The 17,129-nt window shown below is 35.1% G+C and overlaps 2 protein-coding genes across 4 annotated transcripts; one reads left to right on the top strand and one right to left on the bottom strand.

Annotated features, from left to right (window-relative positions):
• Positions 1 to 6,766: 6,766 nt before the first annotated feature.
• Positions 6,767 to 15,745, top strand: LOC123211825 (zinc finger protein BRUTUS-like At1g18910). 3 transcript variants are annotated; one of them, XM_044630744.1, is made up of 13 exons: positions 6,767 to 7,133; positions 8,049 to 8,267; positions 9,497 to 9,691; positions 9,767 to 10,110; positions 10,227 to 10,446; positions 10,648 to 12,368; positions 12,912 to 13,130; positions 13,226 to 13,363; positions 13,767 to 14,001; positions 14,093 to 14,152; positions 14,796 to 14,867; positions 14,952 to 15,065; positions 15,630 to 15,745. In XM_044630744.1, the coding sequence occupies exons 1-12, from the start codon at positions 6,855 to 6,857 to the stop codon at positions 15,051 to 15,053; spliced, it is 3,804 nt and encodes a 1,267-aa protein (XP_044486679.1). In that variant the 5' UTR covers positions 6,767 to 6,854; the 3' UTR covers positions 15,054 to 15,065; positions 15,630 to 15,745. The 3 variants fall into 3 exon arrangements, with proteins under 3 accessions (XP_044486679.1, XP_044486680.1, XP_044486678.1); XM_044630745.1 differs by lacking the exon at positions 14,952 to 15,065 and having other exon boundaries at positions 15,630 to 15,744; XM_044630743.1 differs by lacking the exon at positions 15,630 to 15,745 and having other exon boundaries at positions 14,952 to 15,066.
• On the bottom strand, positions 15,669 to 17,028 carry LOC123211826 (LOB domain-containing protein 27-like). The gene is made up of 2 exons (XM_044630746.1): positions 15,869 to 17,028; positions 15,669 to 15,784 (listed from the first exon to the last, which is right to left on the bottom strand). Exons 1-2 carry the CDS (start codon positions 16,657 to 16,659, stop codon positions 15,682 to 15,684), a joined length of 894 nt encoding a protein of 297 aa, XP_044486681.1. The 5' UTR covers positions 16,660 to 17,028; the 3' UTR covers positions 15,669 to 15,681.
• Positions 17,029 to 17,129: the final 101 nt, after the last annotated feature.

Genomic DNA, 17,129 nt, shown 5'->3' with positions numbered 1-17,129 from the left:
CCTCAATCAATTCAACAAAAACAACCAAAAATTGAATCATTTTAAGCATTATTCAAACCGTAAACCCTAAAATTTCAAACCCAAAAATCTCAATCAAATCTCAATAATATGAGCAATAACTTGATCCAAACAAGATTACGGGAGATGTGATAACATTATTTTCCATTTTCGGTTGCCGGAAAGCAAGAAAATCGGCGGAAATGATGTTCGCCGTGGGATTGCCGTGGGATGCGGAAAAAATTCGAATTTTCTTTGAATTGCACAGTGAAAATTTGCTGTGTTTATATATGGGGGCAGTTTCGTCATTTCACAAAACATAGGCATTTTTGCTTAAACCTGAATTTTTTGGGTAATTTCGCTTAGACCCCTTTAATTTTGCCTAGTTTTTAAAATTTCCCTTTTATTAACTACTCATCTCATCGTCTTTTACGATGATTTTTGGATCCGAATGATTTTTTTTGAACAGTTTTTTAAAGAAAAAAAGGGACCATTTTTCACCTATATTTTAATTTAAATTTAAAATTATATTTATGTTGAATAAAAAATTCAAATATTTATTTATAAATTAATTGTTATTTAAATTTTAAATTAAAAATATAGATAAAATTATCCTTTTATTGATAAACTATAAAATCTAAAAAATTCATATCATTTCTCCTTTTTACTTTAAAAAACTGATATTTAGTCTTCATAATTAAACTTTAAAAAATTTATTTTTCTCTCTTTTTAGGTTTCATCTTTAATGGCTTAAGAAACTAGCCGACAATTGAAAAGAAACGAAGGTCTTTTCCAACCAAAGACAACCCTTTGTTTTCTAGATCTGATTAATTCTTCATTGTCCAAATTGAGAGAACTCAATTTCGTCGTCTTTTGTAGTTGGATCTAGAAAATAGGTGGAAAGTATCGATCATCAGATGGAATAATGACGGTTGAAGAAGAAAACAAACTCTAGAAGTAAAATTAAACTTTTCAAACTTTAAAAATGAGTTAAAGTGTTAATTTTTAAAACTTCTAAAAGAAAATAATATAAATTTTAAAATTTTAAAGTTTATAGATAAAATAACGATTTTACCTCTATCCTTAACTAAAAATTTGGATGATAGTTAGTTCATAAATAGGTGTTTGAGTTTTTTTATTTATTATGAATATAATTTTGAGATTAGACTAAAATTTAGATATGAAATAATTTTTTTTCTCTTTTTTTTTTTTAATTATTAGAATTAGTTATTTTAGATTTGGGCCAAATTTATGCTGGCCCTGCTCAGGCATAGCTCAGCCGGAATCCACCGCCGAAGAATTGTTTTCTCTCGATTGTAGTATACGCGTTTACGCACTATTGTCTTCTATGTTTACTTCTTTGAACTAATGCGAAGTACGAACAATAATATAGTTGAAGAACGCCGCAACCTTTTAAGAACTACCTCGTTATAGAACCTTCTTCTCGGGAAGAACAATATGAAGATGACAAGGCATCAAAAGAAAGCAACAGATGCCATTGTCAGAAAAGCTGGCATGGAACAACATGAAGGCAACAAGGCATCCAAAGATGATCAAAAATTGATGACACCAGTGACGAAATTTGTCGAGGTCATGTGCCTGAGTCGCCATAAAGATTAATTTAGATTATGTACAAGCACATCAACGGCAGAGGTCGCCTGTGAATTAGTCACACCACTGAGAGCCACATGAAGAAGTAGCCGATGAACAAAGTACATCCCCGCTAAGTGGACCACCCATGGCCCCGAAGAATAAACCTTGGCTCAGTGATTTGGATCTGTGATCTTATTCGATGCCAGATTGTATAATATTATTTGTAAATTTTTTACTCTTTCTAAAATATTTGGTGCGATTCTGTGTCATTTAAATATTAAAACTTCAACCAACATGAACAAACAGTAGATGCTTTGCTTGTGAGCAGAGAGCATAAACAAATTTTTTTTACCTCCCAGAAATTTGGAATGCCTTCGTAGTTCGTATATATTTATGACATCTTCTTCTTTACATTAATGGTGACTCTGGTTCCATAGACCAGTGCTTTATCCATGGGGCAATGGAGTCAACCATGCTGTTGTCAATTAGAGATGGTAAAGTTTCCTGCTTAAAAGAGTTAGAACATGGGAAGGAATATTAAATGGAATCCACGGCCAAATTTAGAATTAATACAACAGACTCCATCCTTTCAAGCAGGAATTCCAGGATCTGGATAAATTTCCTTGAAAAGAAAATGTTTGATTGTTAGATGTGAAAATATACAGCAGATATTGAAGAATAAAAACAAATAATGTAGTAAACAGAGAAATAGCAATACTTAATCGGGAGTCCGAAACGACATGCAACAAACTTTGTTTTTTTGGATTTGGTCTAGACTGAATCTAACATTTTGTTGGATATGCGCAGCGCTGAAACTTTTTCCGCATAACCCAGGCCCATGATTGAGCGTTCAATCAGTCCTCAGCCCAATATTGCTGATTGATGAAGCCGGCAGAATTCCACGTCAACGTATAACTTTTTTGTATTATTGGCCCAAACCTTTCGAGAATTGAAAATTGAACCTAAACACAAGGCTTAATTACAACTATTCACCACTCATTCAAATTAGGTTTGATATTTCCACTTTCAATTTTAATTAGGTTTTTCGTTTTAAGCATTTCTCCCTAAATCAAATCTAATTAATTTTTTTTTTATACATTTTCTCCCAAATTTCGATTTTTTCTTCAAATTCAAATTGGGATTAAAAAAAGGGAAATTAAAATAATTGCCCCAAAGATTAAGGGCTAAAACAAAATTACCCCTAAATTTTGACACTAAACGAAAATGCCCCAAATTTGTGAAGAGACGAAAATGCCCCTCCACTCAAAATCGTCCAAAACCACGCGCAGGAAAATTAAAATAAATGCCCTTTTTTGTGGGATAATAAAAAAATTTACCCCAAATTTTGGGGTTAAAGATAAATACCCTTAAATTGAAGTATTTAAACGAAAATGCCCCAAATATCCCCTTAAATACCAAAACTACCCTTCTAATTTAAATTACTATTTTATTTAAGGGTAATAAACAAATTTACCATAAATTTTGGGGTTAAAGATAAATACCCTTAAATCAAAGTATTTAAACAAAAATGCCCCAAAATAATACCAAAACTACCCTTCCTCTATTTCTATATAAACCACATATCTTCCTTCATTTTTAACATATCTGAGAGAGATTTCTGAAGAGAGAAAATAAGTTCGTGTTCAAGATTTCGGGGGTGAAGAGAAAAGTTCGTCATTACGAGGTATTTATCCATGTCATTACTTTAATCGTTATTATTTTATTAATAATGCAATTATATGTGATATTTTATATAATAAATTATAGTTATATGTAATATGTAAAATAATAAAAATTAGATAGGTTATGCTTTAAATATTATAGTAGTATAGGATAACATGATATTACTTCAATCGTTATTATTTTATTAATAATGTAATTATATGTGATATTTTATATAATAAATTGTAGTTGTGTGTAATAAGTAAAATAATAAAAATTAGTAGGGTATGTTTAATAATATTATTTTGTCAAATTGAAGTATAAAATAGATATAATTGTGTAATAGATATCTGTAAATACTATTTTCAGTCGTATTATTTATGTTGATTATATATTTGATTTAGGCAATATACAATTTAGCTCCAAATTTTAGGAGTTAAGCGAAAATACCCTTATATTAAAATATTTAAACAAAAATGCCCCAAATATCCTCTTAAATACCAAAACTACCCTTTTAAATTAAATTATTATTTTTTAAAGGATAATGCCAAAACATGATATATTTAAGTAGTCACGATATATAATAGAATTACAGAATAGGTATAATTATGTAATAGACATCTGTAAATATTATTTTCAGTCGTATTATTTATGTTGATTATATATTTTATTGTAGGATCAATCTAAATGGCTGGATATGCTTCAATTAGATATGGGGGAAATTGGATAGAAAATGGTGATAATGTTATAAAATATGTTGGAGGTAATAGGAAATTGATTAAAATTCCAGAACACACATCATTCGAAGAATTAATCGAAATAGTGAGCGACAAGTGTAATATAGATCGACGGATATTTAACATTCAGTTGAGTATGAAACCGAGACATCTCGACGACGGTGCTTCGATAGAAATTTTGAATGATGAGGATGTTGAGGTTCTTAACGGTCTATCTAACCTCTTCAAAGAATGTGTTCCAGTTTTTGTTATAACTACAGTTACTGATGATACTTATGAGACTCAACAAGCAAATGAAGATTTTCAAGGTGGGGAGTCGAGCAGTTATCCAGAAAATCAAACTATTGGTGTTGAAGAGATTCAAAATATCGAGATCAATCCGAAACAAGAATTCTTAGAGGAAGATTTTGCACATATAAATGAAGTTAACATTGATGCATTGTATCGCGCAGAAGAATTCCTGAATGGGGACGAAGCAACTTTTCCAGACTGGAGTGAATTTAATGGAAAGGTTGAATAGAATATTCCAATCGAAGAGCCAGAGATTGAAGAGAAGACCTATGGTAATAACGATATTGGAGGTACGAGTTATTTTCCAGAAATAAATCCTGTTGGTGGGAATGTTCTTACTGATGCATTTCATTGGTTACCACCTTTTTCTGATCAACCATCTACATCTAGAAACTCTAAAGCATCGACCGATACTGATTCTCCAAAAGCTGATACATTATTTCCTAGTAAACAACATGTCATTGATGCGATAACTCAAGACGCGCTTCGTAGGGGATATCAATTTTTTGTGAAAAAATCAGACACGCTTAGATGGGTTATTAAATGTCGCAACAAAGAATGTAAATGACATGCACGGGCAGTTAGGGTGGGAGAAACTGATAGTTTTGAATTACGTCGTATAGATAGCTGTCACACATGTTGTAGAAATCAGATATTACCTCATCATAGGCAAGCAGGTGCTCAAGCTTTGGGGCAGATTTTGAGGACCAAATTCATTTTAGTTGATCGTGTTTATCGACCGAAGGAGATCATTGTTGATATTGCCGACCTTTGCTGATATTTGCCCCACCACATGAATTCGCGTGTCCACCACGCGAATTCGCACGTCAACCGCGCGAATTCGTGAGTCAACCGCACGAATTCGGGGGGTTGACCGCAATTTTGCCAGCCCACAACGTTTTCCTATTTATGCTATGCCCCACCACACGATGAAAACACGCATTTTCACCCCCAACCACACGAACACGTGTAGTCCAGGAAGTTTGAAAAGTTCAAAACACCTCCCCGTTCACACGAATTCTGACCACACGAATTCGTGTGGTCACTGCGCCATTCGCGTGGTGACTGTCGAATTCGTATGGCCACATTTCACCTTCCAAACTTCGTTTTTCAAACTCCATTTCAACAACAATCAACTCTAAACCTAATCTAACATAAAAACCCTAACAAAATTCATCAAAATCAGCAATAAATCAAGCATTTTCTTCGAAAATTTCACACCGTAAACCCTAACTCAAAACACCCAAATTTCGCATCAAATCGCTCAAATTGTGAAACGAAATGCATAAAGAGATGACAAGGGTTCTTTTACTAACCTTTTTGTCCATCGTCGTTACCGGAAGACGTCGAAAAAATCGTCGGATGAAATCGGAGTTGCCGAGTGCGCGAATCGTGTATTCAAAATTTTCTGTTTCGTGTGTTTGGATGTTGTGCATGTGGTTTTGGACGATTTTGAGTGGAGGGGCATTTTCGTCTCTTCGTAAATTTGGGGCATTTTCGTTTATAGTCAAAATTGCATCCCTATCCTTTGTGTCTCCCACTTGTGTCGGGCCAGGGGTTGGCCCACTAACATTCTGGCTTTATTCCATTTCGGTGCACCACAGGGAAAGGAATTTCACTCCTTTATCGATAAAGTTTTCTTTTTAACCAAAATGATGCCGTTTTGTCCTTTTCACGACAGCTTTGAAATGACAGGAAAAAGAAATACGGTATACGGATATAATCACTTGTTATATACAGTTATTACATTGGAAACACTTTTGTACATTGGGTTGTGGTGGGCCTAACAAAAGCCCAGTCAGATAAGTGATGAGGAAGGTCCACGTGAGGAAAGGCTGTCAGGGAACGTGGAGGCAACAAGAGAACACGTGCGGCTCCCTATTGAAAGGCACGCGCGAGTAACGACAGAAGAGGTTGCGTTGACCGTCTCACGTGAGGACAAGACACGGACGGCGTGAACCATGCTCTTCCTGAGTCTTGTCTTCTCTTGCCTTGCCTCTTGCCGCTTCTTATATCCCAAACCAAACCTCACTCGCGATTTTACCCACGGCCTTCCTTAGAAGCCTATGCTTTCTAATAATTTTACTTAATGCTGACATGAGCCACATGGCGGGAAATTTAAATAAATCTTTTGTTACAGAAACTCTCTTTCAGCGCGTTACGTTCAATCTCCAATATTCCAGAACCAAAGTTACCCATATTGCTCTACCCGATTTGGCCCGAATGTGTAAGCAACACTTGCTTGTTAGTTTAGCATGTAATAGAAATAAAAATGTTTATTTTTATTTTTTGTTGGGTCGGAGCCTGGCAAATTTGACAACCCGTTTTTCAGTGATCGGAGGCGCGTATATTAGCCACAGTCGATACGAACATGAAACTGTTGGCCGTTGGTTATAACGTCCCAATCACCCTCCGTGGAAATAACAATAATGAAAACCAAATTCAAAAACAATTAAATAATTATCAGTCTCTTCAAAGAAAAACTAATCTAAGCACTGATAGAGAATTAAATCCAGTGGTGCTTCCAATGCGAAACCTTCCTCTCCGTTTTCACGCCGTTGATGCTGTCGGGTCATGGACGGTGAAGATTCTCCGGAAAATCCGACAGACAAGGACGAGGATGAGGCACCGCTTGTTGCGGAGTCTCTGTCCAGAATTCTACTTGTCGATGCTCCCATTCTTTTGTTCGTTTGTTTCCACAAAGCTCTACGCGCCGACCTCGCTGACCTCCGTCACATGGCGGTCGTGGCTTTGGAGCGTGTCTCCTACGACCGTGAACTCATACTCGAGCTCCACCGGCGGCTCGAGTTCGTAAGACTTGTATATAAGTATCACTGTTCCACCGAAGACGAGGTCAGCTTAATTTACTTCTGATTTGCTTCCATGTTTCTGTTTGGTTTCCGAGAAAATGGAACTAAAGGGAATGGAAATACATAAACCATTTTCAAATATTACCGCAGACTTGGTAATGTATTCATTGTAATCAACTATTACTTAGAAAATACAATCTCTCTGAGATCATTTAAATTTCTCAAACAAATTATTTTAACCAAGTATCGTTTGTTTATACGTTAACAGATGCTCTAAGTCACACGAATCACTCTCTCAATAAGAATTTCAAATTTTAAGAAAGTTGAAGGATTATGATTGCATCAAAAATTTGGAAAGAATGATTAAAATAATGGAACTCTCTATGGTAAAGAGTTTTGTTAAAGTTTGATCTTTGTGTTCATATACCCCACTTGTATTAATAAAACCAAAAAGTCTTTCTCCTTTCAGTATGTTATGAATAAGAAATTTAGCCATTTTTTAGCAAGCACTCGATCAAATAGTCGGTGCGGTTTTACCCAAGCCACTGAATACTGCATAAATATTCAAGTGGGAGGTAGTGTTTGATTTCTTTTATTGTCCAAAAGAAAAACTTTGGCCCATGCATTTGAGTGTGATTATATGCTTTTTAAGTACCGCAGAAGTTTACTTTTTTCATTTACTAACTTTCATTAATTTATATTTATAATTTGTGCTATACCTGCTTATCTTACCAGTCAATGATTATTTTTAAACTGCTTTAAGTTTGATTACTAATTTAAATACTTTATCAAAAGTTCCAGACGGTTGGCTGTTTGTTTGAAGTATTAAAGAGAAAAAAGTAAACATTATGTTTCAACTTTTTGACATTCCTTATCCTCTCCTACTTTTCTAGCTTTTCTTTGCACTTTATGTGAAAAGCTATGATTCCATGAGTGAAACTTGAAATTTCTATGGCAGGTGATATTTTTAGCTCTAGATATTCGTGTTAAAAATGTGGCGTGTACATATTCACTTGAGCATGAAAGCATCGATGCTCTCTTTGACTCTGTTTTCGATGGCTTGAATGGTTTGCTGAAGGGAAATGAAGATATGTCCAAGTCATATAAAGAACTTGTTTTTCATATAAGCACCATCCAGGCCTTCATATGCCAACATATGCTGAAAGAAGAAGAACAGGTAGCCACCTAATTTTCCATTGATAATGTTGCTCGGTTGGGGACCTTTCTTCCACTCTGTGTCTTATCTTAAATAAAGTTATTCCAGTGATGTATTATTCTTATTTTATGTTTTTGTTACGCTGTTAAGTTGGTAAAAACTTTCAATTTAACTGGACATTATTAGTACACTGCTCTAAAACAATGATTTTATGTTATAATAATAATAATCTTGTGGCTTTTAAAACTTGAAAGAGGAACACAATCTTTTTTTAGGAGTCCATATTGAAAGATCAACCCTTGATATAATTTGTAAAATCTGAATATCTGATTTGGCTAGTGCTAAAATTATGCTTCTATGTTAAAATACCATCTGCTTCACCCACTCATTTATAGTAACACTGAAGAATTTGCCGAAAAATCTGATTTTGAACTCACTTAATTTACAATGCCTATATCTAGTCATGAAGAGGTAAGTCAGCCAATGACAACACTGATTGTCATTTTGCATGAAAATAGCTGGATTCAGAGCCTTTAACTACGTACAACCAGAGCCTTGCCTGCAGCTAGCATGTAGGGAAACGTAAATTATGGAGTGAATGGGGAAATTATTCTAGCTCAACTTGGGGTTAATTTGCTATACTACTTATAGTTGGAGATTTTCTATACAGCTAGTAGAAACTAATGGGGTAAATGATAAAATATAACTCATTCAATTTCAAAACTGAGGCAAAATGTCATCATGGAGAACTTCATATATTCAAATTTTATGTAGTTCCATTGCTTGATAATGTCAGGTTTTGGCTAAAGTTCGATCATGAAGACCTCAGTAAACAGTATTGGTGTTTTAGTGAGAAAATAAGCATAGGTAAACATAAAGAAGATTACAAAGAAACCTGAAAGAGACATCAAGCCCAGATGTTCTGTTATTGCTCCCTGTAATATAAATGATCTCTAGAGGCTATCAAGTTCATTCAGGAGACTTCTTTGGATCTTTTCATTGCTAGATTGTTTTATATATTGTCACTAGGTATAGAATCTGACTTCTGGACATTTTTAATAAGTTGCACATTTCTGTACAATGTGACTCTGGTCATTTAACTGGTATTTGTAGCATATTGTCTGTTGATCTAAATCGAACGATATCAATTTCACTGTATCAAAATTGCATATAAGTATTCAACTTAAGTAGTCTTTTATATAACCCCCACAGTGTTTTGTTCATTAACATACTATACATGTGGGTTGCAGGTTTTTCCTTTGCTGATGCAGGAGTTCTCTTCTAAAGACCAAGCTTCGCTTGCCTGTGAATTTCTATACAGTATTCCTGTAATACTGCTGGAGGCTATTTTTCCATGGATGGCATCCTATCTCTCACTGGATGAGAAAGTAGATGTCAAACATTGTATAAAAGAAATTTTATCTGAAGAAACATCACTGCAAGAGGTAGACACAAAATTCAATCATCACTCTGGTTTAAATCATCTTCCGCACTATGATTAGTTTATACATATTTTGTAGGTCGTAATTTCTTGGCTTGATAAAGATATCCAATCCTATTTTTTGGCCCATGGGAAAGGAGTAGAAAATTTTGATGAATCTGAAAATATGAGAAGCATACCAAAATTGCTTTCATCTAAGAGGCATAGTGGAGAAAGTTGGCATCAGAAGAAAACATACAGTCAACAAACACGCATAGGACACAATCAATGTGATGGTCTTCTGCTTTGGCATAGAGCAATAAGGAAAGATTTGGGAGGAATTCAGGACAACCTACATCAGATAAAATGTTCAAAGGATTTCTCAGATCTAGATTCAGTAGTATTCCAGCTAAAATTCTTTGTTGATGTTCTAATCTTCTACAGGTAATTAATATGGTTGGTGGAGAAATTCCTTTCAATAGACTCAAATATACTTGTTTAAAGTGCCTAATAGGAAACCTCCTTGTAATGTTTTTGATTTTTTTTTTTCCGATTTACAGCGCTGCACTGGAAAAATTCTGTTATCCTGTATTAGATGAACTTCCAGCTAGCTGCCGGTCTCCACCCAAAGTGCAATTTCAAGTTGAAAGCTTACAGCAGCTATTAAACTGTTATATTCAAAATGGGGTACCCATGTGCATGTATGTAGACAAGCTTTTCTATGAACTGGAGTCTTTTGTGATGGATATCAGCAAACAGTTCACTATTGAAGAGACAGAGGTATGCCTTTAGTTTGTAACGAACTATAGAGAAACGTGAGAGAAGAATGCCACCCATTAGGGCTGAACTAGGGGCAACTTAGTGCCATTAGTGACTGTTATTATGCCTTTGTATATAACTGCTAACTTGCATCTAGAAAACTCATTTAAGTTTTGTTTAACTTCAGTCTTTCAAGGGTTAAATTCATGTTTTTCTTATCAGGTATTCACCATCTGTCACCAGAAATGCAGCCTTGAAATGCAGCAAAAGCTTCTATACAAGACACTTCATATGATGCCATTTGGGTTGCTGAAGTGTGTGATCATCTGGTTTTCAGCTCAATTATCTGAGGATGAATCTAGGTCCATTCTTCGTAGCATAAATCACGGAGGCTCTTTAGTCAATGAATCATTTGCGTACCTCTTAAATGAATCGTTCCATATTGGCTATTCAGGTAAGACCTCTGTTGAAAACTTCATAAGGGAGTTGCAGAAAATGTTCAAGAGTAGACACTCTTTTCTCCCTGAGCAAATCAAGGAGGCTGTCGTATATTCTTCCTTAAAGCCAGATTTGCAACCTTGTAAAGGAATAAAACAAAGGCAAATGGAGCAAATCTCTACCATCAATAACAACAAATGTTCATCTTTTTCTTCTTCTCTTGATTCCACCTGTACTAAGGAGTATGAAACATCCTACTCCTGTGCAACCACTCTAGACATATTTTTCCCTCGGACATTAAGGGCATTACACCCCTCCATTAAATTTTTGGTTGAAAATTGTTGTAGCAGTTCTAAAACAGATGGACCAATTCCAATAGATCTCATGTTTTTCTTCCATAAGGCAGTCAAGAAAGATTTGGAATACCTTGTCCATGGTTCAGCTCGGTTGGCTGAAAATGCTCTGTTGCTTATGGATTTCCAGCAGCGCTTCCATCTCATACAGTTTCTATATCAAATTCACAGTGAGGCAGAGGACGAGGTTGCATTTCCTGCATTGGAGGCGAAAGGAAAAGTCCAAAATATTAGCCATTCTTACTCTATTGACCACAGATTAGAAGCTGAACATTTTAGAAAGATATCCGACATTCTAAATAAGATGGTTGAATTGCACATGTCAGCTTCTAGTATGGATTCAAACATACAGGATCAGAGAATGTTGAAGTACCATCGGTTGTGCATCAGGCTCAATGATAAATGCAAATCTCTGCATAGATTGTTGTCAGAACATGTCCATCGTGAAGAAACTGAACTTTGGCCCTTATTTAGAGACTGCTTTTCTATTGATGAGCAAGAAAAGATCATAAAATGCATACTTGGAAGAATGTCAGCTGAAAAGCTACAAGATATGATACCCTGGCTAACAGCAGCATTAACACCACAAGAGCAACATACTGTGATGTCCTTATGGCTCAATTCCACAAAAAATACAATGTTTGAAGAATGGCTGGGAGAATGGTGGGATGGCCATGATGTCATTAAGGTTGCAAAGAAGCCAAGTGTTCCTTCTTCATTGACTGCAGATCCTTTGGAGCTTATCTCAGCATACTTTTCCAATGAAGTTTTGGGACTGGGAAAAGAAGAAACTTGCTGCAACAAAGTCAGTGATTTTGCAGAGAAAGGTAGTGATGGGACTTGTTTTGGGTCATTAGAGAATTATAATATGGATAAAAAACTTTCCACTGAAGAACAACGTATTTACAAATGGTCAGAATGTACAAAACATTCTGGTGAGGGCGACAAGAAAGGATGCAATAAAGCAATGGATGTAGAGGAATCGTTTGATAAACCAAGTGAAATTTTTCCAGAAAGTCAGAAGTCTAGGAATAATGACAGCGTTCTCACAATGAGTCAAGAAACTCTAGAGGTTTTGATAAGAAGAGTATCCCAAGATTCATCCTTAGATCCTCAGAAAAAGTCATACATAATCCAAAACCTGTTAATGAGGTTGGTAGTAATAATTCATTGTATTAAAGATTTTTACTTTTTATTTTATTCTGATTAATGTTCCCATTTTTCAGATGTTTTTGTAGTGAATATAATATATGTTTATGAGTGACTTGGTACATCGAAAATCCAGTCAGCTGAAAGTTAGGATGTAGCTGATGGTTGTAGCCAGCAATCAGAGGGACCTTTCCACATTTCCTTCTCCTACCAATAAATATATATTGAATGGACTGAATCAAAGCCGGGTCAACTTTTAATGAACGTGCATTTTCCTGTTTTCTTTAAGTTGATGATCCCAGGTTTAGCCAGTGAACCACATGTATTGAACTTGATATACCACATTAGAATGAACATCCATTTTTAAGTTTTCTTGAAGTTGGCCGTATATTGACCAAATGCCTGCTTGATTTAAACTGTATTTTGCAAACAATGAGCTATTGGGAGACATAAAAATACTTGTGCAGCTTTAAATTATTTATGTTTTCATATCTTTGAATAAAATGAAGCTAATGAGACTTGGCACTAATATTCACACTGTTTCAGCCACTGGATCACTGGACAACAGATTACCCATTCAAAAGAATCCATCTCACGTGATGGGGAAGAGATTCCCGGCCAGTATCCATCCTATCATGACCCTGTCAAATTGGTCTTTGGTTGCAAACACTATAAGAGGAACTGTAAGCTCATGGCCACTTGCTGCAATCAGCTTTATACATGCATACGTTGCCATGATGAGGTAGCGGGTCATTCATTGGATAGGTAACAGCAGTGTTGGTTACATTTGAAGTTTCTGAGTTTTGAATTTTTCATTTTCATTTTCTTTTCATCTCTCGCTAATACAGATAGGATTGCAGGAAATGTGTAACAAAGATGATGTGCATGAAATGCTTGATAATTCAGAGAGTTGGGCCCACATGCTCAACTGTTTGCTGCAAAAACTTATCCATGGCAAGATATTATTGCAGGATTTGCAAATTATTTGAGGATGAAAGGTGATAGCCTAATTGAACTCCTTTAATTTTTGAGCCTATTAAATTGCTGATTTCCAAAGATTGAAAAAGTATCCTTTCCCTTGTTAACAAAGCTCATTAAAGGTGTATAACAAAGCTGATTAAATTGCTAATTTCCAAAGATTGAAAAAGTATGCTTTTCGCTTGTTACCTTAACCTTATATTGTTGCCGAATTTTCACAAGTTACTGGTAATCACTTCTATCATGCTTATCAATGACTCTTTCACCAATACAGATGTACCATTAGTATCTTTTTCCTATACTTCTTAGTAAATTGCAATTTTCTAGGATAAGTTCAATGGTACCTCATATTTTTTCAGACTATCCTGATACAGGCTTATCATTTCTAAAGTAGAAGAGTTTCTAAAACAAATCCTTCAACAGGGAAATCTACCACTGCCCTTATTGCAATCTGTGCCGATTAGGGAAGGGATTGGGCATTGACTATTTTCACTGTATGAACTGCAATGCTTGCATGTCGCGATCTCTTTCAAATCATATATGCAGAGAAAGATGTTTTATGGATAACTGTCCAATCTGCCTGGAAGATATGTTTTCATCAAATGCTCCCGTGAAGGGCCTTCCATGTGGTCATTTGATGCACTCAGCTTGTTTTAAGGTACTTGGCTCTTGTAACTATCCCCTTTTTCTTTCATTGAATTTTGTAAATATTGAGGCAAATTTACTGACACTTCTAGTGGTGCTGCTAGGATTACACTAGAATTCACTATACCTGCCCTGTCTGTAGCAAGTCACTTGGTGACATGCAGGTCAGTTATTATGTTGCCGTGAATTACTTCTTACAGCTGAAATCACTTTCTTTATATGCCTTGAAGAAGAATTCTTACATCTTTCATGTTTTATTTCATTGAATCAACTACTGAAAAAAATATTTAGATTATGTTTTCATAAACCTAATTCTGTTTTTCATTTGTTCCCTATGGGTTTCAGGATGGAAACAAGGAATAGAGAAATATTTCTTAAGAACAGGGTTGAATCAGATAAACCAATACCACCTGCTACTTGATGAAATATCTGAAACAGCAGTGTTCTCTGTTATGATTGTAAACATCAAATCATATTTATCTGTCAATATTATATCAGATGATAAATAAAAAAATTTTTTGGTAGATGATAAATAAAAAAATTATTAGTGCCTGTAGAGAATATCTAATTTCTAGATTATAGTTGCTCTTGAAGATCAGTATGCATAACTTTTATCTATAGACACAAACACCTTTTGGATGACCAAAGTTTTAAAATAATAGGAGCAGGGTACTTAATACCTGGACTTGAAATTTTGCTAACTTCTTCCGTGACTTTACTTTGAAAAGCACTTTCTTGCTGTCATTTGTTAAATATACCAGCTATTTTGGTTGAACTGATGTAATACTACATGAAAATGTTTTGCAGGTGTATTTTAGGATGTTAGATGCATTGTTGGCCGAGGAGAAAATTCCAGAGGAGTATTCTGGCCAAACTCAGGTTTAATATTCTCTTTATTGTATATCATGTTTGTAGTAAACTTAGCCAGAAGTATGTTTTGGTTAACTTGAAAAGGAATCACAGGTGATACTATGTAATGATTGTGAAAAGAGGGGAGCTGCTCCTTTCCATTGGCTCTATCACAAATGCCCATCTTGTGGATCCTACAACACTAGGCTTCTATGAATGTGCTCACTAGTATGTGAACAAATTGTGCCTTGATTGAGCAACTATGTTAAAGGAGAAGAAGTCAATTAAAATCCAATTTCTTCCTTACTTGCACCTTCATGTAGAAGCAGTTGGATACTAACGATTATAAACAAATGCTATTATGTGATTTAGTGATTTTAAATTAAAGATTAATTGAATAACTTTGAATTAGAAATTAAGTCTAATCACATAATAACACGTTTGTTTATATCTGTTATTATTGTTAATCTTTCGAATGATCTTAGTTGTACAGGACATGGTTCAGTTTGAAATATGTATTTGATTAGTTTTCTAGTTTCTAGCAAAGAAAGCATATCACCAGAACAACAGTGACTATTCTGTTCATTCCATGATTCCATCATCATATATATTATGCTCTGCAATATTTGATTATAATTCTAAATCAAAGAAACAGATATTATTAAAAAACTGTAAAATGTAATCTTATAAGTGAATGATTAACAAAAAACTACATTTGTCTATGGAATAAAAAAGAAAAATATGCCCAAAATTGTGGAATCTAACCTATAAAACAATTCATGAATTGTGCAGGAAAAAAGAAAAAGAATATGGAACGCACTGATCTTGCAGTCTGGCTTCTTGATCAATTGACACTGGTCAGACTGAAGCATGCAGCAGCACTCTTCAGTTCATTCTCTGCAACGTGCTCAGTGGATTGTGTTGTATCTTTCAATGATTCTTCCGAACTGCAAGGCAATTTTTTCCACCATCAATTTCAGAATAAAAAATACAAGAAAAATGAATTTTGGGTTAAGAAGTTGATTTTTTACCTGGAGTCATAAGCCTCTTTAGAATCAATGTATGATTGTCTGTCATCAATGGTGTCGAAAAACGGATGAATCTCATCATAATCATGAACAACCTCTTGCTGCTGCTGAAGAGCCAAAGATTGCGAGGCAACGAATTGGTGGGGTTGAATGGGGATGGAAGAATTGGAATTAATGTTGTTGGTGGCAGTTGCATATTGATGTTGGATCCACATAGAATGAGCAACATTGTCTTTGGAATCCATGTAAGTTCCAGAGTTGCTGTTATTAGTATAAGGCAAAGCTGCTGCAGGAGCATTATTATAAGAAGGCTGGTGCTGGTGCTGCTGTGGAGTATGATTGAAAAGCGAAAGCGAATTATTATTAGGAGGAGCCATGCCGATGCCTAATTCAAGTTGCGAAGGAACATCATCCGTCATAGATGTCACCTGTTGCTGCTGTTGATAATGATGTCTATACATCTCCAGTTGTGCATGAACTGCATGAAGTTCTTCTTCAGCCTGCCAAATTCGATATCGCAGTTGACAAATAATGCCCCAACATCCATGAACAGGATACCTATCACGAATATCAGCTTGGTAAATAATGGAACGCATTGCTTCAGTCTTCTGATCAGAGTCTAAATTCTTCAAAATGTTGAGAATATTTCTGACCCCAAACAGTTTATGGGCATTTGCAAACATTTTAGGCTGGTCAGGAGGGAAATATGGAGCTAATGGGCATTCAGCATGGCACTTTCTTCGTTGGTATTTGCACGCAGCACAGGCTTGGCTGGTGCCACCCTTAAGGGTCATATTTCTTGTAACATTCAAAAGATTAAAGAATAATAAATAATAACAATAACACAGGAAGATGGAGAAGAAGAAGAAGATATAATAAGAGAAAGAGGTGATGTGGTTGAAACTGAAATGGGGTAAACACAACACAATCAACACTTTGATCTGGTCTGATATGAGCGGATTTACTGGATGTGAAGAGACTGAGTAAAACTAAGAGAAAATGGAAGCGAAAATATCGGGGCTGTTTCCTATGTGGGTCATTTTCTTCTGATTATGGGATTATTGGGATAAGAATCCTTTTACAAAATTTTGTCACCAACGGTTGCATTGCTTTGCTACCATTTTATCATTCAACTCCATCATCAACAACAACAAACCATTTTTAAAATTATAATAACTGTCTCTTTTTAAAAAAAAAAAAATTCCTATTTTTCAGCTTCTACATCCCTCAACTCAAGCTTTTCTTTTTCTGCAGTTACTTACAG

Source organism: Mangifera indica, chromosome 3 (genome assembly GCF_011075055.1).
Source record: "Mangifera indica cultivar Alphonso chromosome 3, CATAS_Mindica_2.1, whole genome shotgun sequence".
In the NCBI taxonomy this organism is placed as follows: Eukaryota; Viridiplantae; Streptophyta; class Magnoliopsida; order Sapindales; family Anacardiaceae; genus Mangifera; species Mangifera indica.
The sequence above is the reverse complement of the archived record's forward strand: the minus strand, read 5'-3'. Positions and strand labels throughout refer to the sequence as shown.